General features: G+C 37.1%; 2 protein-coding genes across 3 annotated transcripts in view; one reads left to right on the top strand and one right to left on the bottom strand.

Annotated features, from left to right (window-relative positions):
* The window catches only part of LOC106052797 (aminoacylase-1-like), a 48,853-nt gene extending 28,336 nt beyond the window's left edge, over window positions 1-20,517 (top strand). Inside the window, exons 10-16 of the mRNA XM_056025717.1 lie at window positions 1,180-1,229; window positions 12,607-12,670; window positions 13,934-13,976; window positions 17,249-17,355; window positions 18,259-18,344; window positions 18,569-18,629; window positions 20,098-20,517. Coding sequence (XP_055881692.1) covers window positions 1,180-1,229; window positions 12,607-12,670; window positions 13,934-13,976; window positions 17,249-17,355; window positions 18,259-18,344; window positions 18,569-18,629; window positions 20,098-20,241 — 555 coding nt within the window. The 3' untranslated portion in view covers window positions 20,242-20,517. The remainder of the gene's footprint in view (window positions 1-1,179; window positions 1,230-12,606; window positions 12,671-13,933; window positions 13,977-17,248; window positions 17,356-18,258; window positions 18,345-18,568; window positions 18,630-20,097) is intronic.
* Window positions 1-27,180, bottom strand: part of LOC106075197 (neuromedin-U receptor 2-like) — a 181,631-nt gene that overhangs the window by 96,274 nt on the left and 58,177 nt on the right. The window contains exon 1 of one of the 2 annotated variants that reach the window (XM_056025716.1): window positions 123-193. The exons of the other annotated variant lie outside the window; for it this stretch is intronic. The gene's annotated coding sequence lies outside the window, so the exon portion shown is untranslated. Of the gene's footprint in view, window positions 1-122; window positions 194-27,180 lie in introns of those variants that run through there. 2 annotated transcript variants of the gene reach the window in all.

Below are 27,180 nucleotides of genomic sequence, written 5' to 3'. Positions count from 1 at the left end.
GACTGGCATGGTTCGAACCCGGGACCATCGAAAACACCCGGCAGCACTATCTTACTAAAAATTCAATTACTGTTTACACAAATTATACTTAGGTCATAAACTTATCTAAATGTAAAACTTACGCCAAGAATAATAATCAAAGTCCTGGTATGAATCCATCACGCATGACTGTAAGCGTGCAGCTCAACAATATTGTTACAAATGAACAGTGATAGGTAGAGATCAACGTATGACCCCGGCGAGATGACGCAGCAGCTAGTGTTCCCTGGAATCTACATGTACAAACAAAGACAGGATGTGACGTGTCCACAGGTGTTGTTCCAGGGCACGAACAGATCTAAGTAGGGGGACAGTTACTAATGAACAGTGACAGATAAAGGTCACTACGTGTGACCCCGACTTGATGACACTGCAGCGAGTGTTTTCTGGAATCTACATGTATAAATAAAGACAGGATGTGACGTTTCCTGACATGTTATTCCAAAGGATACTAGGATTGTTTGTGCAACTTCGGAGAAGCGATTAGGGACTCTATATAAGCCAGAAAGTTAATGGGAAAGTCAGTCGTATGGAGTCGTATGGAGTCGTGAGTGAGCCGTTACAGTCGATACAGACTATGTAAGACGTGTGCGGCTCTGTGGAAGAGAAATGTGTACGACTCGATGCAAGTTAACTAGGGTAGAGTTAACTGGAGTGGACTACTGTCGTTAAAGTCTATACAGCGAACTACAGTGGACTTGAGCCGTTACAGTCGATACAGTCGATGTAAGACGTGTGCGGCTCTGATTCGGTAGACTTGAGTACGACTTGGTTCAGCTTTAGGAGACCTGGAGCGACACTGGGAAGTGTGTCGTTGGTCTGTTCTGTGGAATACGGCTCGATGCAAATTGAGAAGAGAGGAATTGCAACGAAGTGAAGAGATGCAGTGCAACGAAGTATAGCTAACTGTAAACTGACAGATATTGTACAGTCTTCTACGCTACATGTTACAGTAATGTTAGAGTTAATAGTCAATAAAGTTAGATGAAACTGAAAGTTTAGTCGTCAAGTTCTTTGCTGTGTTTTTATTTGTGTGCCAACTAATACATCTAGCCAGAAGATTCAGAAATACGTAACAATATAAATAGACCAACAGGATCTTATTGTCCTACTGATTATTCCTTTGTGGTCTTTTCACAGCGGCGTGTTATCAACAGTTTCCTAGAGCACCGCCAGCAACAGCAACAAAGGTAAGCGGACAGCACGTCATATTAATATTTCGTGTGTCGTAACCGCACACTTTACACACGTGGGGTCATCCCCCCACTTCTCTCGAAGTTCATACACACAAGCACAGAGCCGCCAACACACTTGACATGATAAAGTTCACACAATCAAAGAACTATACACACAACAAAATAAAAAGTCCGAATTTTTTATTTTCTAATCCGTCCGAAATGGTGTCATGCTCATGTGACAGGCTGCTTTCCCCTTTTGGTTAGTATTACCGCAGACGTAAAAATAAAAATCTATACCCTTCGCAATAACGGAGTACTTGTTGCACAAGGGCATTAACCCGCTTTGGTCGTACCTATTGTCTGCCCCTTGTCCTTACCTGCGCTTATCTGACACATAGCTGCACCAGTAATAAACCTGATAGAAAGTGAAGACAAAGACAATCCATTGTCTTAACATTTTCTGCGATATTTGAATACGATTATGGCCCCGATTAAATAAGGACTCAGATAAGGTCAATTAGCTATTTAACTACAAATTTTTATTTATAAAGACTTGGAGGGGGGGGACTTATTACCTAATAAAGGGAAACTATATGACTATAACTATATATCTCAAATGGTCTATAGACCAAGCAATTTGACAGAGCAAATAACTGAAATGGTCTCTAGACATTCCTATATAGCAGCGCAGATATCTGAAATGGTCTCTAGACATAACTATATAGCAGCGCAGATATCTGAAATTGTCTCTAGACATACCTATATAGCAGCGCAGATATCTGAAATGGTCTATAGACCAAGCAATTTGATAGTGCAAATAACTGAAATGGTCTCTAGACATTCCTATATAGAAGCGCAGATAACTGAAATGGTCTCTAGACATACCTATATAGCAGCGCAGATATCTGAAATGGTCTATAGACCAAGCAATTTGACAGAGCAAATAACTGAAATGGTCTCTAGACATTCCTATATAGCAGCGTAGATATCTGAAATGGTCTCTAGACATAACTATATAACAGCGCAGATATCTGAAATGGTCTATAGACTTAATTATATAGCAGCGTAGATATCTGAAATGGTCTCTAGACATAACTATATAACAGCGCAGATATCTGAAATGGTCTCTAGACAAACTATATAACAGCGTAGATATCTGAAATGGTCTCTAGACATACCTATATAACAGCGCAGATATCTGAAATGGTCTCAAGACATAACTATATAGCAGCGTAGATATCTGAAATGGTCTCAAGACATAACTATATAGCAGCGTAGATATCTGAAATGGTCTCTAGACATTCCTATATAACAGCGCAGATATCTGAAATGGTCTCAAGACATAACTATATAACAGCGCAGATATCTGAAATGGTCTCTAGACATAACTATATAACAGCGTAGATATCTGAAATGGTCTCTAGACATAACTACATAACAGAGCAGATATCTGAAATGGTCTCTAGACATACCTATATAGCAGCGCAGATATCTGAAATGGTTTCTAGACATACCTATATAGCAGCGCAGACATCTGAAATGGTCTCTAGACATAACTATATAACAGCGCAGATATCTGAAATGGTCTCTAGACATACCTATATAGCAGCGCAGATATCTGAAATGGTCTCAAGACATACCTATATAACAGCGCAGATATCTGAAATGGTCTCTAGACATAACTATATAACAGTGCAGATGGTCACTAGACAGCAGTGGAGGCCTCGGGACAAGATTTTTGTGGAGGTCCCTATACTTTTTCGAAAGCTTTAATAAAGATTCACTTATGCATAAAAAAATTACTTGTATCTACAAGCAAGCTATATTTTAGAAGAAAGAAATAGGGTACTTGTACCGGAGCTGTACCGGAGCTGTACCGGAGCTGTACCGGTATTTACATATTCCGAGAATGTTGCAGCTACAGCGGACACTATTTATTCACGTGACATTAAAGACATTGGGGTGCGGTCAAGAGGTGTCGCTTGGGGGGCGGGGGGGGGGGGGGGGGTCCACTAAACATCATTTCATGTTCAATCAGTACAGCTGAGAACAACACATGCTTACGTCTTTGTCGGGATTTTTTGTTTTTAGTGTCTATCGATTCTCTACGTACCTGACACTCTCCCACCTCTAGATGTGCGCACGTGTTTACGAGGATCTCAACCAATGCTGCTCACACACACACACATACTGCTCTCTCTCTCTCTCTCACACACACACACATACTGCTCTCTCTCTCACACACACACACACCTACTGCTCTCTCTCTCTCACACACACATACTGCTCTCTCTCTCACACACACACATACTGCTCTCTCTCTCTCACACACACACACATACTGCTCTCTCTCTCTCTCACACACACATACTGCTCTCTCTCTCTCACACACACACATACTGCTCTCTCTCTCACACACACATACTGCTCTCTCTCTCACACACACACATACTGCTCTCTCACACACACACACATACTGCTCTCTCTCTCACACACACACACACATACTGCTCTCACTCTCTCTCTCTCTCACACACACACATACTGCTCTCTCTCTCTCTCACACACACACATACTTCTCTCTCTCACACTCACACACACATACTGCTCTCACTCTCTCTCTCTCACACACACACATACTGCTCTCTCTCTCACACACACACACATACTGCTCTCTCTCTCACACACACACACACACATACTGCTCTCACACACACACACACACACACACACACACATACTGCTCTCCCTCTCTCTCTCTCACACACACACACATACTGCTCTCTCTCTCTCTCTCACACACACACACACACACACAAGCTCCTCACACAGGTATTCATATGTGCCCGTTTCAGACTTTGCGGTCTATGGGGCAGACGATGTAAAATTCATTTGTTTTCGTTGACTACTGTTAACGAGGGCGTAATGTGGCCTGCACAAAGGTCAACCACATTTGCTTCCCCAATGAAAGTCAGTAGCCCATAGGTGTTGGTAGACTCAGGGGCGTTCTAGTAATTCAGAATCAAATCCCAGTCTTCACCGGAATTTGAGCCCGAAACTCTTCGGTTCTGAAGCGCAATTCAGTATCACTCGACCACAAGGCCTCCTAATTAAAAAAAAAAGAGAGACAACAGCCAACAGGGCCGGCCTTACAAATTGTGGGGCCCAATTGAATGGATGCTTGCGAGGCCCCTCTTTTAATTTTTTTTTTTACAATAACAACTATTAATATTAATCAGATCATCATATCAACATATATTATGCAGCATGCGTAGGAAGCAATTCAAGCACAATAGGCGTCAGTGACTTAATTAAAGCTACGTCAATCGTACGATACACTAAATATTTTAACTCTTTTAATCCTACATCTTTAAAAGCCTGTGAATACGGCCATGACGAAAATGTATGTGCTAAATGTGAAATTGCAGGGCCAGTGCCAGGCGCGGGGTCCTACTGTTGTCCTAAAATTGTTAATTTGCTATTGTAGAAGCACGTTTGTTCTTTACAAATTACAATTATTTTTTTTTCTGACTCGTGAACCAGAAGAGAGATGTGCTTTCAGATTTTATAGAATTAAATGCGTTCTGTGGCGTAGCTAGGTATTTTATGGCCCGGGTGGGGGTGGGTGGGGGGGGGGGGCTTGACCTCTTTAGGGGTCCCTGCATTTTGACATTTGACAACATGACATGAGATAATGGTGCCATATTTAATGTAAAAGCAATTTTCGGACACATTATGCCCCCCCCCCTCAAATAGTGGCCCCGGGGGGGGGGGGGGGATTTTCATATTTGGACCCCCCTCCCCTAGCTACGCCATTAGATACATTTTATTCGTCAGGTTCCATAATGGCAAAGTTAATATTTAATTTCTTTGTTTATTTCATGTTTTTATAAGATTACGTTCCCTTTACTGGTTCCACGGAGGATAGCAAAAATACTAATGTGCCAATAATAAGGGTTTTCGAAACCCTGTACATTAAAAACATCATGATTTATGCCTAAATGAATATGTTTCTTAGCATAAATTATTTTTAATATTCTGTACGTTATATTGGTTTCCTTTTGTTTGAATGCTACTTCCACAAAAATCCATATTATTAAAATTGTAATGTCGAGTGAGTAATTTAGGTATGATTCCGTTTCGTCATGTTCATGTCCATATTGGTTGTCATTGTATGCAAGCAGGGAAGCCATGTCCTTACATTTCCTTTATGTATATATGATCTTTAGCATTGCTTAAACTACCTCATTATCTGTATATTTAATTCTTTACGTCGCCCAACCATGCGGGACACCACGCACGCACGTTGACTCTCCAACCCTCCTCCCGCCCTATGATTGGACAGGCTACATGAGGCTCTATATGGGTGATAGTGATTATACTAACATACAATAATTAATAACTTTCTTGAGCCCTTGAATTCACTCGTATAATAGTAGGTCTACATCTATTATAATTGCATCTAGACTCTAGATCTAGATCTAAATATATGTAGGCCTACAAGCAAATGTTTTTATTTTAAAAAATGGATTTAGGTCGATTAGCTATTTTGATAGCTCCATTCATACTATTTTTACATTCACGCATTCGGTTTCTTATAACATTATTATTTCGTTTAATTGTTTCCAAAGTACTCTCAGTGACTATATCGACAGTGATATGCAAATTAAGACCCGCGGGTGGCGGGTAATATATACCTACTATACTACTAAACATTGAAGCCACATCAAGTATGAATGGAAAGATGTCTAAGCTTTTTTTTTTTTTTTATTCTTTACTTCCATATAAATTTTCAAACTAGCGTATTAGAGTAAACGAGGCCGATGACGTCAGTTCCAGACACGGCGCCCTTACGTCCCTGTACCCTCCTTTTCCACCCCCCCCCACCCCTCATTCGTACACAATCTGAACTCCTGAAACTCATTGCCGCCCTGCGTCTCTATTGGGCAGATGCCGTACCTGTTGTGTCAACAGCAATAAACGTTTCAATCAATCCTGACCCCCCCTTTCCTCCCTAATCTTTCTCCCCCCCCCCACCTTCCCAGATGACCTTTCTCCCCCGTGGCAAGGTAACTTGACCGGAGACAAAGAGATGGAAAATCTGTTACTTACATGTGGGGGGGGAGATTTTTTTTTTTTTTTTTTTAGTTACTTTTCGCTACTACTTCAAGCTTCATGAAGTCGAAAGATGGCTTTGATCATAGCACCGCGGGAGTGTGTAGCCAAGCAAAACAAAGACGCGGGTGAAACAAGACATCTTCGAGACATTCCTAGAGCTGCAATCGCTGTTTTTTTCCCCCCTCAATCATTCAATCATTCAATCACGTGTGTGAAATCCTATCTTCTTTAACGAGTTACGTCACGGTGCGCGAGAGCCTTTTGAGTGTAGATGTACGCACGAGCAATCTAACATCTACAAATATACGGTCAACAAAGTTTATATTGACTCTTAACAATCTTGGTGCGTCTCATAACTTATTCAGTAAGTCTGGAACGTTCTTCAGAAATGAATGTGGTCAGTTAAAGCCTGAATCTTTCAGCACGATGCCAGAGGATGGCAGAGTTCTATATCGGAACTTTATGACAACAGTTCGGAGCGGAAATCACATGACCAGGCAGTCTGGTCAATTAAAATTGCAAAAGAATAGTTTGGAGAGCAGTAATGAGTCCTTGAAGATTATGTTTACTGTTTGTGCTACGAAGAAAAGAACTTTTGGTATTGGGAACTGGTTGAAGTTCTACAATCATTAGATTTAAATAATGGATGTTTGACTTAATGTGTCTATCTTATCTTATAAATTACAGACGTTACTATAAAAAAAAGAAGATAATTACGTACTACGCGTGCCCATGCATTTATCTAGTCTTGGGTGTTGTTCCATGACTTACACTCTGCTAAGTCGTTGGTTTTTGTTTGCTGATGTAGGCTACCCATTCCATGCTTTAATGACTCTAGGGAAACAAGGGACACTTGTACTTATTTGTCCTAGCATATGGAATGAAAAATTCGCATCTATCTTTATGTCTTTCTGGGGGATTTTATTAGGTTTTGTTTTTCTATTAGATTATTATGGTTCAGTGTTGTTCTTTTTCATGTATTATTGCTACTTTACATGTTAGTTTTCTGCCCTAAAGCGCCATCAAATTTAGTGATTAAAGGCCAATTAGTGTGTTACTCTAATCAAATGTGAATAATCATTTTTTTTTAATCTTTTTTTTGTAATAATGGCTTTTTTTGCGTCTATTCTACTTTCTTTATGTTTTCTTGAAACAGAGGACGAACAATTAAAGTACTTTGATTAAGCTCTTTATTTTACGATCTAATAACACCACATTAAAATTAACTTCAAATGTATTGCTATTGAAACATTAGGCCTATCACTTTCCACTATTACTCGTTTGCTTGTTACGGATTGGCCGCTAACTGCGCGTGAATGAGTAATGATGTGAAAACAGGGGATGTAATGTTAATACGGACTAGTCAGTCCAATGTACATACATCTCTATAATCTCCAGAATATTTCTTCAAAATGTGGAATCATTTTGTCTCCGAATCTAAACTTCACAGAGCTTGTCTTCTTTCGTGATATTTGTCTATGTCTTTCCATATGTTGGTGAGGTTCAGATTCAATGTATGCACTTAGTGTCATAACCTACAAAATGTGTGATTCTCACGTTTTGGGGAGGGGTATCCTATATATAGTATCTTAAGGCTAGTTAGGTGTTAGCATTTACTATCATTCTCAAGCCTTGTCTTTGTTGATTGGGTATTAGCAAGGCCGGCTTTAAGCTGATTTTACCGATTGCTACAAATTGGGTCTCGCCGCCTGGCAAGTGTCCCGCAATTTAAATTAGGCATTAAGAAAAAGATGTAGGACTAAAAGGGTTACATTCTTGGTGTATCGAACGATTGATTTATTAATAGTGTATCTTGGCTTTCAGGGTCGATTTAAAGCCGTTTTGACCGATTGCTCCTGTTGGGCCCTGCGCCTACATGCAGACTCTATTTTACTTTGCATGTGCTTATGCTAACTTAACCTAACTTGAGATGTTTTTCGTGTCTTGATTAAGACTTAAAAACTTAACTGCAATGAGACTAGCACGATTGCAGACATTCTATCAGTAAGCAAAGCACTCTATCGTAGAATGCGTTGACAAAAAAAAATGATTTTAATAGAATCTTTTGGGTTCTCAACTACAACATCATAAGAGTCAAATAACTAGCATAGTTCTGGGTTCCTTTAGGTGAAGGCTTGAGACCCCCTGAAAGTAAATCTAGACTTGCACTACAAAACTTGCCATCACCAGATATTTTTCTATCTGAGGACGTAATGAATAAGGTTATTGCTTATAAACATTTTTTTTTTGTGATAGCCGGAGATTCGTGTCACAGTAACCTCACTCTCTGACCCTCTTATCATCAATGCCCAGTGGAACGACAGGGTCAGGACAAATGACGCTGGTCTGGAGTGGATGACCAAGTCTGGATAGCATGTTACACTCAGTTCAGAAACTTCAGCAACATTTATCTTAACATCACTATATTAAACCTGACCATTGATACAAGTTTGTGGAAATGTTTGAATGAGTACCCGAGGAAGGTCGATTTCGAATTCCACTGCAGATAGGACTGTTTAAATGAACATTTGAGTTGTGTTAGCTGAGCCCCTAATGGCAGCCATTCCTCCACTCTCAAATACCGCCCTCCCCACATGCTGGAGGAGAATGAAATACGCCCTGTACAAATGCAACACTAATAATTAAAATTGGCTTTTAAATTATGATCAATATGGACATTTGAAAAGGTTGTTAAATAAAAGCTAATCGGTGATCATTTGTCATAAAAAGTAATGATCAACTTTTTTGTTGACTATCATGACCAAGTTCTTCTTCTTCTTCGTTCTCATTTTACATGTTGAAGTGTCAAGATCAGTAATCCTATATCTGAGATGAACCGCGCAGTGGTTTCTAGATCAGTCAGTTCTCCGTATAGTCTTTGTTCTATATGACGGTTTTGGGGCCAGAGTCTTGTTCGGGCCTCTTGGTCTCCTTCGAGGCGGAGAGCCCGGCCCTCTACCTGTGCGGCGGGATTCCATAGGCAAGACACCACATCTATAAGAATCATTTCTGAGCCCCAACATAGATGAGGATACGTGTCAATGTGTTATGTGCCAGGGGGCCCATTGACTCCGACTTCAGCCTGCTTTTCTTTCTGGGTATGCTCCCATAGCCTTTGAGTTCGGAGTTGTCTCTCTTAGATGAATTACTATCCCTAGTTTACGAGTTTCATCTACCCGGGTTTAGAGTTTAAGCGCCCTATACTCCCTTTTTGCAGTCATTTCCCTGGATTTTTTTTTTAGATGTTTCAAGTGAATATTCTAACCACTGGGATACCCCCATCTCATCCTCCAGGACTGCAAACCAGTTGGTCCACGGCTGTTTATTTGATATTCACAGCTAACACTTATATCTAAGGGTTTTTCCCCTATCCGCCACTAGGGGACGTGATTTGGTAGAAGATTGAGTGTGTCACGTGTAGCCACATATTAATGATATCTTATCTTATATAATACAGACGTTACTTCAAAAAAGAAGATTATTACGTCCTACGCGTCATGCATTCAGTCATGCATATTAACCAATGAACTAAATTCTGCCAAGTCACTGGTTTTCCTGGCTAGCTCAGGCAACCCATTCCATGCTCTAATAGCACTAGGGAGGAAAGAGTATTTGTACAAATTTGTCCTAGCATATGGGATGAGGAATGTGCCTTTATCTTTGTGTCTTTCTGAGTATTTTATTAAATTTTGTTTTTGTATTTGAAGATTATGGTTCAGTGTTTTATGTATAATTGCTACTTTACTTCTGAGTCTTCTGTCCTGAAGGCTTTCTAAATTTAGTGATTTTAATTAATGTGTTATTTTTCTACTTCCCTATAATGTTGTACTATGTACTACGCAAGACAGCAGGGTTTCTGTCCATGGCTTTTGCAAGAGAGGATTTGAGCCTCTCAAGCCCTCACTCTAATGGAGTTTGATGATGATGATGATGATGATGATGATGATGATGATGATGATGATGATGATGTTGTACTCGACAACATAAGATCTACACATTCTATGTGTTCCCGACATTAGTAAGAAATAGTCTAAACGTTTACAGCGTGAGAATCACTCAACACAGCAGAGTCAAGTTCAAGCGTATACAATGGTTTACCCATAGACACAATTTTGAGACACTTATCGCCTGAACATGAGCGAGACGTCTGAGACAGACTCCTTCAATCTCAATCCGAGGAGCGCTCATCAAGACCATCTGTTGATGCAACCAGACACAACGTCATGACTTTCTGATTGCGTCACTTCCTGCCTCGTGTTTCGGAAATTTACGTAGGAATTGTGTGTGTGTGTGTAATTGGTGTGCAGGTGATTGTGTGTGTTTAGTTGAATGTGTGTGTGTTTAGGTGTTTAGAGTAACTGTGTATATGTGTCTGGGTGTTTAAATGAGATTCGGAAATAGTAGGCAAGACTAATTATTTTGAGAGATGGTTATCTTTTTTTTTTTAAGACAGTAGATCTAATTACCGTAGCGCGTTTCTTAACAACCAGTGCCTGCTTTAAGAATGTGCCCTTAAATAAAACAAACTTCAGGGGCGTGGACATTTTTTTTTTCTTTTTTCTTTTGCCATATATTTTATAGTATTAGCCCTTAATTAATCATCTCAGATATTGGTTAAGTCATCTGAACTCTCCAACGCAATAATGAGAAGGAAGAAATAGAATAAGGTCTGTAATGAATGATAATTATTAATATAATATATATTATATTATGTATTATAATGTAATATATTATAATATAAAATTATTATTAATAATTATTTTCTAATGATGGCTGAAGAAGGCAAGGAATGTTGAACTAAGATTTTTAAATTACAATTATGAATGCAAATATTTTTATCTGACCTTCTAAACAATTTATAATAATAATAATAATAATAATTCTTTTTTTATATATATATTAATTCATTAATGTCGAAACTAAAAAATACATTGTTGTACTAATACCATAATACCTTTTTTTTTTCAACTAATACCCCAATACCTATATTTTTGTAACTAAACCTATAATATTATTTCTTCAACAAGCAGAATAAAAAAAAAAAAAAAAAAAAAAAATCAGTGTGAAAGAAGAAGCTACGTCCCTTAAAACTAAATCTTTCAATAAAGTACAAGTTATTTCCTTTATTCGATATCAAAGAAAATAATTATTTACCAATAATTAATGTAAAATTACATTGCTCAATCACAGTGTTTAAAATTCGGAAGATCCATGTTCTTAAAAAATACTAGCTTTATAAATGGTTTCGAGATTTTAGTGGATACACTATCGACGTATACAAAAATTACCCATCAACCTTTTAAAAAAAAGACGTAATCGATGTCGCCCGGACGACATACTGCATGGCTGTCCAATCATTTCCATTGTCCGATTCACTGCTCATATCGAATTTTATTATTGTACAACGTGTTCAAACCAGACACCAATCCGTGAACTCCTTTGAAGACTTCTGTTGTTTTGGGGGTTTTGTGTTTTTTTTTTTTTTTTTTTGCATGTCCTCTAAGTCTAAGTTAACCAAAAATAAAATCGGAAGTCAAGTTACCGAAACCAACACAAAACAGCCATTAAGACATGCAGTGGTAGTGCAGTCATAGCGACATGCATAGCTAATCCACCCCCTCCCCCCTCATTATTTATCATGCATGTATTCTGGAACTTAATTTGAGGGCAGAAAAATTGTTTTTGGCAATGACGCTGATTTATTAAGTGCCTGTTGCCCCTGGGCAATCGGAATGTTTTCCTGTCTGGCGCCAGATATGAGAGCACTCACGTGAGCGCAAACACACACACACACACCAACATACACGGAGAGAGAGAGAGAGAGAGAGAGAGAGAGAGAGAGAGGGAGAGAGAGAGAGAGAGAGAGGGAGGGAGCTGCGTGTTTGACAGATAGAAACTTTCAATTTTGCTAGTGAACGGAAGTAGAACCTTTTGTTGACGTTGTCATGGTGATTGACTCTTTCTACATCCGCTGTTTGCACAACAAACGTGAAAGATAATAAACTGTTTGTATATAGAGAAGTCAAAAATGTCTAAGCATGACCTTTTTATTATTACAGAATATTACATGTTTACATTCTACTTTCAGAAGTATCCTCCCTTAGTAGCGTGACTTCCTCTTTCTTTCTCTACGTATCTCTCTCTCTCTCTCTCTCTCTCTCTCTCTCTCTCTCTCTCTCTCTCTCTAGCCATCAATCCAAGAATTTTATTCTATTACTTCACTTATTCAATTTTATTTTCTTTGATTCAATTGTTTTTTTTATCGCACCAGGTTAGCGTCCGACCCATCTCTGTCTGCTGGTGACGTCACATCAATTAACCTGACCATTATGAAGGTAGGAAAGGGGATTTTTTTATATTTGTCAATAGCATAAGTTAACATTTTAGAGCGTCACTTTGTTGACCGAAGCTTCAGTTACTCTCCTAACCAAAGAGATTGTTTGGCTTGAATCTGTTGACATGACGTCATTACGCTGGAGTCACATCATTTGTTATGTGTTTTTTTTTTCTTAATTGTTTGGTTTCTTGTATCTGTACATTGACTTAGGAATTTTTTTTGTCAGGTCTTTTTTTTTCTTCTTTTAAATTCTATTTTCTTTTTTCGACTCTTGTTTTTGTCTCTAACTCTTCGCTCTCTTTTTCTCTCTCTCTGTCTCCAACTTTGTCTCTGTCTTTCTCGTTCTCAGTCTCTCTCTTTCTCTCTCTCACTCCATCTTTGTCTCTCTCTCTCTCTCTCCATTTTTGTCTCTCTTTTTGTCTCTCTCTTTATCTTTGCCTTTCTCTCTCTCCATCTTTGTCTCTCTTTCTCTCCCCCTCTGTCTCTCTCTCTCCTTCTCTGTCTCTTTCTTTCTCTCTCTCCTCTCCATCTTTGTCTCTCTCTTCTTCTTTTTCTTTGTCTCTTTCTGACTCTCTATTTCTTCTTTTCCGCTTACCTTTCTTTCTCTCTCTCCTCTCCATCTTTGTCTCTCTCTTCTTCTCTTTCTTTCTCTGTCTGACTCTCTATTTCTTCTTTTCCGCTTACCTCTTTCCCCCCTATCTTTCTCTAGTTCAACAAGAGACCAAACGCTGTCACCTATAATGACCTTTTTTTTTTAATTTGACTAAATGACACGCAATTTTGATTGCTATTTAATCATCTTTCAAAATTTCATCTACATTGTTGTTGATACTGATATCTGGAGTTTAAGCTCTTTTTCATCTACATAAATATTTACAATATTTTAACGTTGTAAAATAACTGTAAGTGTAGGTCTATATAAATATTATTAATATATATTAACCTATAACAACGTATATTGATGTACATATATGTATAATAAAAAACTGATGAATAGTGTGACAAAAAATATATGAGTTGATGAATTTAAGTTGAGTTTTTTTTTCTTTTATAAACTAAAAATCAATTTTATCAATGGAAAAAAAGGACGTATGATTTAATAAAGAATTATTTTGTTTTAAAACAGCAAACTCTTGGTTCACACTCTATAGTTAAACATTCAGTCATGGTTCACACTGTATTGTTAAACATTCAGTCTTGGTTCACACTGTATAGTTAAACATTCGGTCTTTTTTCACACTGTATAATTTTGTTTCAACAGGGCGGTGTACAGTACAATGTTGTTCCGGAATCATTTTCTGCAGGTCAGTGCTGTCAACGTATGAAATGGGATTCCTCTATTTAAATTTATAAATGTGCATTATTTCTAAGCTGAAAATAGCATTATTCAGGTAGCCTTACATATGTATTTGAAAACCTCAAAAGGGTAATCAAGGGGTGTTTTGGGGCGAGGGGGCGGTGGGTCTTGGACAACGTGAAAATTTGATTTTGGAGAACAGGAGCCAAGGATTCTCGTGCTACTCACATAAATCCATTTGTTTCTTATTAGTGTGAGAGAAGATGCTGTCACCAAGAGTGCACTTCCAAAGGGACTCGAAGACAAGCAACCACAGATAAATATCGTTGATTATGATTATATTTTAGTACTCCTTCCATATCGTCAATGTATCAATAAATTTATAAATTTTATTTATGAAACTAGTTTAAGCTTTGCGAATTTAAAAAAAATTGTTTTATCGGATTACATTGGCGAGTGTCGATAATCTCGTGATCTTGACGTTTCTGTCTAAACATATTATCGTTTTTAAATGCAGAGGTTCAAATTCTTTCTACTGATGACATTTAGTTTGATTTGACATTTAGTCACATGCATTGGTATCGGGTGACCCAAACACAAGCGTACAGAACGGAAACACAACAATAGCAAAAAAAAAAAAAAATGCCTCATGAATTTGAAAGAACTCTTCTGATTGAAAGATAGCCTTATGACGTCATGTCTGCCAGAGGAGGTCACGTGTTCTACTGTAGCCATTGTTCACAATATTTCATATCTGTATGCAAAAAAAACAAAAAAACACAACAAACAAAACATAACGTAACAAAATAAATGTAATTAAATTCAGAGGCTCGACATCTGGCTAGAGTAATGTTCACACACAAGTATGAAAAAAATGAGCCCGCCATTGACGGAAATGTTGGAGACAAACAGTGGTTTTATAAACAAACACTGACCACTATAAATTATGTGGCGCATTAAAACTATTTTGGAAAATTGGTTGACTATAATTATTTCTCTCTTTTTTTTTCACACACACACACACACGCACCACACAGATATATAAATATATGTATTGCGGCATGAACAGCCCCCTTCCTATAATTCCGTTAAGATTTTCTTTTTTTATTTCTTAATTTCTACATAATCTCCCATTTTCCTTTTCTCTTCCTTTTCTTTGTAGCCAGAAAATATTAACTATTTATGGATATGGTTTCGTAAATTTACATGTAAACTGAATGCAGCGCCCTTACTGGATATACCATAAATAGAAACCAGGGCTTTATTTGTAGAACTCAAATCTCCGTTGACTTCACAGACAGCGACGCAATATATTTCTTTCATGTGACCAGTCATGTGACAGGTTTTTCTTTGAACTTTTCAGCCAATCAAGCAGGCTGTTATTACTGATAATCACTTTTACTACAAGGTAGAAGGAAGATGCAGCAAGGGGAAATAATGCAATATTGAAATGAAAAACTAATAGGGATAAAGAAAGAGAAAATGGTGGGATCAGAAAGAGAGTGGGCTGATCAGAAAGAAAGTGATGTGGTCAGAAAGAGAGTGATGTGGTCAGAAAGAGAGTGGGCTGATCAGAAAGAAAGTGATGTGGTCAGAAAGAGAGTGATGTGGTCAGAAAGAGAGTGATGTGGTCAGAAAGAGAGTGGGCTGATCAGAAAGAAAGTGATGTGGTCAGAAAGAGAGTGATGTGGTCAGAAAGAGAGTGATGTGGTCAGAAAGAGAGTGATGTGATCAGAAAGAGAGTGATGCTATCAGAAAGAGAGTGATGTGGTCAGAAAGAGAGTGATGCTATCAGAAAGAAATTGAGGTGGTCAGAAAGAGAGTGAGCTGATCAGAAAGAGAGTGATGTGGTCAGAAAGAGAGTGGGCTGATCAGAAAGAGAGTGATGTGATCAGAAAGAGAGTGATGTTATCAGAAAGAATGTGATGTGATCAAAAAGAGAATGATGTGATCAGAGAGTCATGTGATCAAAAAGTGTTATGTGAACAAAAAGCGAGTCGCGTGCTAAAAAAAGATTGATGTGGTCATGCAAACTCCGAAAAAGAGTAACAAGATATGCTTTAAAAAGTGAGTTAATGGATCACAAACATTGAAATAGAATGCTAGTAATGATAGAAAGACGATTAGAAAAAAAAAAGAGTGTGTGAGGATCAGAAACAGAGAATCAAGGGGAAGGAGGGAGAGGAAATGGGAGAGAAAGAGGGAGAGAAAGAGGGAGAGAAAGTGGGAGAGAAAGAGGGAGAGAAAGTGGGAGAGAAAGAGGGAGAGAAAGTGGGAGAGAAAGTGGGAGAGAAAGAGGGAGAGAAAGTGGGAGAGAAAGAGGGAGAGAAAGTGGGAGAGAAAGAAACCTCAAGAGTAAAACAAAACATCATAAAGCCTGTTCTTCGCGACCTTCAGTGGACAACCCTTGTGTGTGTGTTTTGTCATGATCTCGTCAATGGATGATTTCTAACAGGACTTAAGAATGTCATGGCTATGTGCAAAGCTATAATTTGAACAGTATCGCGACGCTTGGCTGTTGATCTTCAAATCAAACCTCCTTTATTTCTGCAAAGCTAGTTGCCCGTATGTTTTTAACTCATGTTTAAGTCAGTGATGCCCAAAGTACGGCCAGCGGGCCAAATTCGGCCCGCGAAGATCTTCCATCCAGCCCGCCGAAACGACGGCACAAAATATAGAAAATCCCCCCTCCCCGTAGTACCTGCATTTTGTCTAATGGATTACTAACAAGACATTAAACATTTGTGCGTTCATGAAATAGGACTATAGAATCTTTACTTCATTCTAGAACATGATACCATTGCTAGCCAACATGGTTGATTTTTTTAAAGAATAATAAAATATAAGCAGAACTTACGCCATTTTTTTTAAAGTGTAAAGAGAAAATTCAAATAACCAAATAATTCAATGTAAGTATTAGATCCTCGGGTTTGAAATAAAATAGTTTCAGGTCAATTTCATTAAATTTTTGTGTCTTTTCCATCATGTGGTCCGCGACAGTAGTGTTGGAAATTAAAATGGCCGGCAGATTGAATTAGGTTGGGCATCACTGGTTTAAGTCATAGAGTGAAAGTCCAAGGTTTCCTCTAGATTGAATTTTTTAATTTTTTTTTTTGTTACAAAACGTAGCCCTTCAAACCATGGAGCTATTGATTTGAATCAGCAGTGCTAAAAAGGAGCCTACATAAAGTATATTACATAGGTCATGAACACTTCCTTTAGTTTGCAAACCGGATACACCAAAGGGCTTGCTATTTATAGTTTTTTTCCGTCATGTAGGGTTTGATATAAGAATACCTCCGACGGAAAGTTTGGAAGACTTTGACAAAATGCTGGAAGAATGGCGGATCGAAGCAGGAAGTGACGTCACCTACACCTATCATCATGTTTGTATCAATATTTTTAAAATATATCTTTAAAGTTTAGAGAGTATATTGAAAATAATACTGTTCAAATTGAGAGAACCTACTATCTATCTATCTACCTATCTATCTATCTATCTATCTATCTATCTATCTATCTATCTATCTATCTATCTATCTATCTATCTATCTATCTATCTGTCTTCTATCTATCTATCTATCTATCTATCTATCTATCTATCTATCTGTCTGTCTGTCTGTCCGTCTGCCTGTCTATCTGTCTGTCTATCTATTTATCTATCTATTTATCTATCTATCTATCTATCATTTATACTATAAAGCGTTCCTTATCGCATACGATGAAGGTTCTGTATCAAATTGGATCAAAGTTTGTCTTAAGTCCCGGCGGAGCGTTTTGTAAAGAAATCCTTTATTCATTCTGTTAAACGAAATTTCAATACAATGTCAGCATGGTTTTTATAAAGCTTCTTATGATCCGCTGGCCAGACAGCATCTCGAATGAACAACTGTGGTGAATAACAAACCAGCAGCCCCATTGAAGTGGATATCCTTCAGAGACGGTGGAGATGGTTGCGTCAAACTTTTCGCAAGCCTGAATCCAACATAACAAAGCAAACTCTAATCTGGAGCCCCCGAGGAAGGAGGAAGATTGGACGGACCATGAATGGATGGCGCAGATGTTAATCAGATTGGCAAGACGTGGGGACAGTTGACTAGACTCGCCTCGAACCGAAACGCATGGAGGATTGGTGGCCTATGCACCAGATGGGACCACAGGCAGAGATGAGATGATTCTTATGCGCTGCATTATGCAATTAACCAAATCAAAGTTGTTTTAAATATATACCCACTTCATTAGGTAACGTATTAGGTGTAGTGTTTTCTGAATCTTGAATGGTATTTCAGAAAACGAACAGCACCAGTGAACACATTACACCTACAGATGACAGCAACCCCTGGTGGATCAAGTTCAGTCGAGCGTGTCAGTCGACGTGAGTACATAGACTGTATATTTGAGCCTGATTCCTAATTTCTTTGTCTATATTGATCCGTTTATTATAACTTATATCACTATTGTATTTTGCTATAAGTCTTTCAATGCGCAAGGCTCATATTTTTCTATTCTTATTAAGCTGTTTATGGAAAAAAATATTCCAATGAGTTCATTAATAAATTGATTTCTTTAATTTCATTGTATTCCTATTTCTATTTTTAGTGGTATAACTATTAGAAAAGAAATATTTCCAGCTGGAACTGATGGGAGACAACTGCGCTTGGTGAGTTTAAATAAATTGAGTACTTGAATAAATAAATAAAGTTCAAGTCTCATTTTCTATCTTCATCAGTGTTTCTCAAACTGAAGGACGCCTTTCTCCAGAGTGGAGGCTAGACACTGTTTTTCAAGAAAGAAATATATATACCAATGTTTAAAAAATAAAATAATCAAATTTAGTGACTTCGTTTCATCTTCCGAGTAGGACTTTTGAAAAATAAAGTTTAGTTGTTTTCTTTTATCTATGAACGCACATGGTAACGCCAAAAGTGTGGTCTGTTTGGCGTTTCCGCTCTGTGTCTTATGCAAGTCCGACGAAGGTAACATTCAAATAAAGTTTACAAAAAATCACAGGCGCACGCCAACAATATAAGTAAGTCGACGCTGATAGCGAATGTCGAAAAAGCTGCCTCTCTCTAAAGCCGCCAAAATTATTCTGTTTACATTTCGCTATTCTTCGTAAAATCCTATTCTAATTTTTTTAATTAGTTGCGTCCTTGTCTGTGAGTCAAAACTTTCCATTTTTTATAAAACAAATAATTTTTCCCGCCACCCGCCAAAGTCCAAAATCGTGCCATACCAGGACCCGTCCTTTTTGTTGACGTCTCGATTTAACACAAAGATGATCTTAGCGACAGTCACGTCCAGTGCAGACGTACGTGCGCTATAAGTGTATGTCCCACACACACTTCAGTAATTTCCCTTACCATTTCTTCTTTAACTCAGTATGACCTTGCTCTTTTTTTTTCTTAACAAACTTTCCTGAAGTGAGACTGTAGACTTCTGGTGAATAGATTTTACGCTGTTCAGAAGACTAAGATGAAAGCGATTGTAACATTTTTTTTTCGACCTGGGTTGCTTCTTGAGTAAAAGTTTGAGATATACTGATGAAGGTTACATGCACAGGGTTGTGGGAAAGAAATGGGAGAATGTGGGGGGGGGGGGGGAGTATCATCTTTACTTAAATAAGTGGATTGTGTCTTCATTTACCTGCTTATCTTGTGACTCTACCTGCTTATCTTGTGACTCTATTTATCTGCTTATCTTGTGACTCTCTACCTGCTTATCTTGTGACTCTATTTATCTGCTTATCTTGTGACTCTATTTATCTGCTTATCTTGTGACTCTATTTATCTGCTTATCTTGTGACTCTACCTGCTTATCTTGTGACTCTATTTACATGCTTATCTTATGACTCTATTTACATGCTTATCTTGTGACTCTACCTGCTTATCTTGTGACTCTATTTACTTGCTTATCTTGTGACTCTATTTACCTGCTTATCTTGTGACTCTATTTACCTGCTTATCTTGTGTCTCTATTTACCTGCTTATCGTGTCTCTATTTACCTGCTTATCTTGTGTCTCTATTTACATTATTTTGTGTCTCTACTCCAGCTTTCTAGTCTCTAATTCCCACCTTACCCTATGTCTGTATTCAGACGCAGCCTTTTGTTTCTCTCTATTCCCCAGCTCGGTCTGCCAGTGCTGGGCTTCTCCCCCATCAACAACACGCCTATTCTCCTCCACGATCACAACGAGTACCTGAATGAAGCTGTATTTCTCAGGGGCGTGTCTATCTACAAACAGATCCTGAGGGAGTTGGGGAGTCCCTAAGTACAGGCAGTGTAACGCTCCTGGGGTGATGCAATTAAACCATATTTCAATTAAACAGATTCGATCCTTCCCTTTGATGACATAACCGACGCAGTACCGCCGATATCATGAAATGCTCTTTGAAGGAACAATTACACATTAGGCAAGCAAGATGGTTCCGCGAACAAAAGATAGTTCTAGCAATTTGTGCTGACGAATTGTTTTAGGGTTATTTTTTTAACCACTGTTTTCTTTATTTCGTATTTGTTTTATTCGATATTAAAAATAAATGAGCCACTAATGAGTTATATTTTCTTTTTTTTCCACCCCGTTGTTATAATAAATTTATATGGTATGTCCACTAATGAAGAAATTATGTTTATTCAATGAAGTGTCTGTTAGTCAAACACGAAGGATTGTGAAAAAAGGGGGGGGGGGGGGGTGATAGGGTTAGAAGAGAGAAGAAGAGAGAAAGTATTGAGACAGTGTTAGAGAGAAAATAGATATTGCAACAGATAGTGCTATATAAAAACTATAATTATTATTAAGATTACCTAATTTTAACGCCTCTTTTAGGATAAACTTTGGATAATAATTTCATTGGGACCGCGTCTAGATGTTGAATCAAAAACGAATAAACGATACGAGCAGACTGGCAGAATATCTTCAAATATTCACGTTAATAAAATAATGTGCGAAACGAAAGCTAGACGAAAGCTTCGTACTTAAAACATTGCTCTTGTATCAATGGGAAAGGTTAAGCTGATAAACGTTCGCTTTCATTCATTGATTCGGTTGTATGCTCCATCATGAAAACCAAACAAGGCACTTGCACATGGCCTTAAACATCATTACAAAGTAGCCATGGTGATGATTGTTTATACAAGGGAAATAATTCATTTTCGTCTGGTTTGTAGTCGATGCCTCATGTATATATATATAGAAAATGAGGTTATTCCTTTCAGAAGTGTTGTTGGGCGGGGATGAAACGTCATCCCCCTCCCTAAATTAATATTTAAAAATCTCATTTATAAAAGACTTAGCCATCTCTTTTCTCGATCTGGGATGTTGGAGCCATTTAAATTTCCCACACATGAAGACCCATATAGGCCTAAGTATCACACACATGGAGTCCAAAGTTTCTGAATTACAAAAACAGGTAAATGACAATTCAAACAGAGTATTGGGAAATGTTAAACTGACTGATGGGGAATGCTAAACTAAGTAGTACGTCTTTAGGTAGTGCTTTTTTGAAAAATCAAGCAACCATTTATTTAATATATTGTATTTACCATAACATGGTGTTCTTTAAGTTTATTTGTGATATAATAGGTGATGTGATAGGTGATGGTTTATTTGTGATATGATAGGTATACTGTTCCAGTCCAAACCGTCAAATTTATTGCCTATTAACGGTCTCGTTCTCCCACCTTTGAATCCTGTTCCAAAGTCTCTTACAAAAACATTTCAATACACATCTATTTTTAGCTCCCTGCCTGTAATATGGAAGGCATAATATGCTGAGGTCACAACAACCTAAAAGTTCAAGGCTGGAGAGAGACTATTGTAAGTTTAATGGTTGAGCAGCTGATTACTTTTCAAGAATACGACCAGAAAAAAAAGGATATAAAAACTAAAACACGCCAGGTTATACAAAGACTTTAAAAAACAAAAAATCAAAACGGTAAAGTTAGCACTTGCCAACTAACTTTTTTTTTTTAAATTTTGCTACCATGAAAAGATTTACAAATAGAAATCAATTGACTGCAAAATATAACGTAGGCCTAACCATAGACTGAACGTAACACAGTTGTTGACTAAATTTGTTATAGTTCTATTTTTTTTATAGAAGGAACGGAGCAATAAATGACAATGTGGCATAACTGAACAAATCAGAAAACTTCCTGGAAGTTAGTTTGACAGTTTGAAGGCATTAATAACAAAAGACTTTTTAAAGAATCTTCTATGACTGACTTGCTCGAAAAAGAGGAGTGATCAAATCTAAAAAGAGGCGCTTGTAGATCGATGACTGAAAGAGGGGTGATGTTGGTTGTTGCTTTTATTTCAACTTATAAAAACTCACTTTCTCGCCCTTGCATAATGACTTTTTTTTTTAATAAAGCTTATATCAGCTCTATCTGTCTGTCTGTCTGTCTGGTAAAACGTTAGTACTCTTTGTTTCTCTCACACCCATTCTTGAATCAAATCGAAACTTTGCACAATTATTTGTTGTGCTTATCAAAAATTAATCATTAAAAAAAATAATTGTTGATTTATTATTGCTATTTACTATTTTTTTTTTGTATCGAAAATGGAAAATAAATGCTACTTATTGAGAGTGGCAGTATATGTGTAGTTATTTCCCTTTTCATGATTTTCCCACCTCTCATTCTCGGATCAAGTTGAAATTTTGCATAATTATTCACAGTCGATGAGAACACATGAATTGATAAAAAGTATGCGCAATTTATTAATAACTTTGTGGAAATTAATACATTATGCTGTATCTAGAAAAAGGAAACTTATTCCTGCAATACGGAGATATATAGCAGTGATTTTGCAGTTCTTTCCATCTGATAACCTTTGTTAACAAAAAAAGATTTTTTAAAATAATTAGCTTGTTTTCTCTTTAGTTTAGCAAATCTGAAGCGAAACCTAACGAAGATTTGTCTTAATAAATGATTGTGTAAAAATAGAAAATAAAACAAAGTGCAAGCAGACTTGTTAAAGAGTGTGTGTTTGTGTTTGGGATTTAACCATGACTGCGTTTATGGTGTATTGTTTGTTGGAATGAGCTGAATACATTCTGATGTAACCAGAATCTGTCGTAGTTGTGGTAATAAATGGGAAGTAGAAGAATAATTAGGGGAGATAAACAGGAGACTAATGTGCAGACGTGTATAGTTTATATGTTTTATTTCGGGTGTTCAAGATCACTTATGTTTCTACACAAAATACTTTTACATTAAAGTCATAGTTGTTAATAACAACGTATATTCATTTTTTACAAAAGTTTTGTTCACGTTTTATTCAATTTCTGTTTCAAGAAATTAATACGCCTGCAGATAATATTTTATCTCTTTTTTTTTTCTTCTTCTATTTTATCTACCGTATATCAAAAAACAGTCCCATCAATTTTTATTTTTTTAATTTAAAATATTAAAAATACCTTCCTACTCTGTTGCTCTTTTTTTTTTAAAGACTCAAATTATACATCCGCATAGGAAATTTTTTTTTTAAATAAATTTTTAAAAAATGGGTCGGAGGCTAAAAAACGCAAAAGGAGAAGATCGATAAAGTGAACAACTACCCCCCCCCCCCCACCTTTACCCCCGCGATGTGGCCCAAGGTCCCTGAAGTTGAACTCCCCAATCAGATTGTTTGTGCTAGTTCTCCAGCCAGATGGCAGCTGTCAGCTGACCACTACAAAGTCAAACAGTTCTAGTGAACTTGACTGGGCCCCGCGGCTAACGGTGGACCTCACAACCTCAGGCGGGGCACAGGCCAACGTCGAGAGCTTGCTCTGACCCTTATCTCTGATTGTACAGATTCACAAAACGAGCGCGTGATTCCAATGTCAGAATTTTGTATGACGCCATTGACACATTTTTAATCACAAAGAATCAAGGCAGAAACCAGTCAGTAGCCTAAGAATCACAAACGAAATTTCGCTAAAATGTGTTCCAAACAATCAACAAAAGTTTACATAATATGTCTTTGTATTAAATCAGTAAAGAAAAACAAGCCAGATTTAAAACTATACATTTCTTTGGGCTAACATAGGCCAGATCTAACTTATTTATACCCTAACATTTTTACCCATGCAACTATATATATTTCCGAAATGAGATTCTTATATGTTTGTAAAATGTTTGACATGTTTCGGGTGTTTGCAAAATGTTTGACATGTTTCTGATTTTTGTAAAATGTTTGACATGTTTCGGCTGTTTGTAAAATGTTTGACATGTTTCGGCTGTTTGTAAAATGTTTGACATGTTTCGGGTGTTTGCAAAATGTTTGACATGTTTCTGATTTTTGTAAAATGTTTGACATGTTTCGGCTGTTTGTAAAATGTTTGACATGTTTCTGATTTTTGTAAAATGTTGGACATGTTTCGGATTTTTTAAAAATGTTTGACATGTTTTGTATGTTTGTAAAATGATTGATATGTTTCGACTGTTTGTAAAATCTTTGACATGTTTCGGATGTTGGTAAAATGTTTAACATGTTTTTGGATGATTGTAAAAAATATTTGACATGTTTCAAATGTTCCATCAGAGTGGGAGATAATCAACATCCTAGTCCAGACATCTCACAGGACATCGCGCATGGTATGAGAACTGAATCAGTGCGAATAGCGCACGACCTTTCAGACATCCAAATGAATTAAATATATATGTAAGTGCAAACCAAGATTGCAACAGCGAAGCTTTTACTACTGAGCCCAGATAGTTCATTTCGGAAACGGCGTCATAATTAAAAAACAAACCAAATCAACAAAAACAAAGAAACCCAAAACTAAAAAAAAAAAAATTAATAAAAACCAAAAACACAAGTGATTATTAGCACAAGTAAATGATCGAAAATACTATGTGAATTCTTAGCACAACTTTGTACTGAGTTATTATACGTAAAGTATTCTGCCGTATCTCAATTATATGTTGGCATGCGGGTTAACGTACCCTGTATTTCAAGACAAAACCACAAACACCAATAGCCATAGCAACATAGTTCAGCTTAAATATAAACACTTGAGCAGTAGTTGAATATGATTCTCTTATGATGTAACTAAATGTCTAAATCCATGAGACAGGAAATGACGTGTACAAACATATCAATTTATAACATGTGAATAGTAACGTATAAAATTTTGATTGGTTACCCAGATTGTATCACGTGACGTTGACGTTAGCCAGATGGAGGCTGACATTGATTTTCACATAAAAGACTAATTGGAAACTATTGAACGGGGCTGGGTTTAGGGAAACTTTTATCTGCGATATGTTAAAACCAGAGACTCTGCCAGGTTTTATATTTGTAATCAGATTTAGATTTACTTTTTAGTGACGCTTGTATAACGTAAAACATCAGGTAGAAATAAAAAATATATTTACAAAGCTTAACTCTTTCTCTCCAAATCGACGATACCATCGTTGATTTGACCCAATTAAATTAAATTAATAAATTTAATTAAAGTTTAATTTTATAAACTTGACTTGGTGTTATATAAAAGGCGCCTTATTTCCATTTCGCGGTGAATCAAATACAAGATTTTCTGATAACAAACGACAAAGCAATTGAAGCTTAATCATAACAGGTTAGTGAAATAGTAATGAAAAAAAAAAGAAGAATTCCTTCGAAACGTTGAAAACTAATTACGTTTCGAGAAAGAGTTAAATCAACTCACTTTCTGTCTGTCTTGTAAAAATGTGAAAATATGTTTTCTCCCATTTCCCATTAACACTTTGCACAATCATTCAGAGATGTGGATGTATATATGGATTTAATCCCCTTATTACGTTTTGGAACGTTTTTTCTCCCATTTCCCATTTTCGGATCAAGTTGAAATTTTGCAAAATTATCCATAGCCTATGACATTACACGAATCAATCCGAAAATTCACCAATTATTTAACCAATTAGTACTATATAGTTAATGTTGTTTTATATGGCAGGAAGGGAGATTTTCAGAAAAATGGCAGTAATTATAGTTGTTCTTTCCCTTGCATATGGTTTGTCTTTTAAGAAGTCGCCTTTTTTTCTTTTGCTTGTTTGACTAGAGTCTAGTCTAAAGGACTAACTAGAAACATGCCCCTTTATGTTTTCTTTCTTGTAAAATATTTAAAAATAATTTTATTTAGGGAAAGAACTGCACATTTACAACCATGTATCTCAAGATTATTTTTACCTTTTCTATATCAAACAAAAATAATTTAAAACCACTAATTAATCAATTCATGTGTCCCGCTAGAGGCAATGAATTATTGTTGAAAGTTTCACCTTAATCCGAGCATATGGTAAGGGAGGCGAAGGGGAGAGAACTAATGTGTACAAAATGCTTACCAGACAGACAGAGAGACGGAGTGAGTTGATATTAGCTTTGTGCAAAGTTATTTTGCATCCTTTATTATTTTTTTCAACATAACATGTAACATTTTATAGAAGTGCCAGAGTACAATTGTCATCTAGAAAAAAAAAAGGTCAATAAAAATGGCGCTGAAGCATATATCACCTGAGACAACGATTCGAACGACGGACCTGACCGAATTGGCCTCAAAACTTCACTTATATATCTTTATCTGATTTGTGACATTAGCATTAAAAGCCCCTCCTCTTTCTCTCTCTCTCTCTCTCTTTCTCTTTCCTCCCCCCCCCCCTCTCTCTCTCCATTTGCTTAGGCATAATTTTATGTAGGCTAAGTCTTCATTTTTTTTGGTCTAGTTTTTAATCGTAAAATATCCCACCAACAATTTTTTTTTGTCTATAATATGAACTACACCGTCTAGTCGTCTGCAACATATAGCAAGCCAGGAGCGTGATGGAGGTTGTCAATGCGTTCACCGCAACCTTCAATGAAGTCCAGAAGGGATCTAGTAAGCAATGCAAAAGTAAATTTTAAAAAATAAAGGAAACAATAAAGGAAATTTAAGTACCTTCAGATCTATAGGGAAGATAATATGATGTAAACGTAATCTATGGTTAAAGAGGGTGTCATTCTTGACCTGGATTCGAACCCGAGACCCTTGGTTTGGAAGCCAAGCGTTTTAAAAGAATTTATCGAAACAACAATCTGTATTACATTTCGTGATAAAGCACTGGAAAAGTTGTCATTCAAAATTGTTTCAACCAGCTTCCTCTATATGCTTAGCGATGCCGAGTCAGACCCCCCCCCCTCTCCGTCCCATTGAAGTCTCAAAAAAGTTTAATGAGTTTTGGTTGATATTTTTGGTAGTATTTTGAC

The sequence above is a fragment of the Biomphalaria glabrata genome, chromosome 4 (genome assembly GCF_947242115.1).
Source record: "Biomphalaria glabrata chromosome 4, xgBioGlab47.1, whole genome shotgun sequence".
Classification (NCBI taxonomy): Eukaryota; Metazoa; Mollusca; class Gastropoda; family Planorbidae; genus Biomphalaria; species Biomphalaria glabrata.
This window is presented reverse-complemented; position numbering and strand designations above follow the sequence as displayed.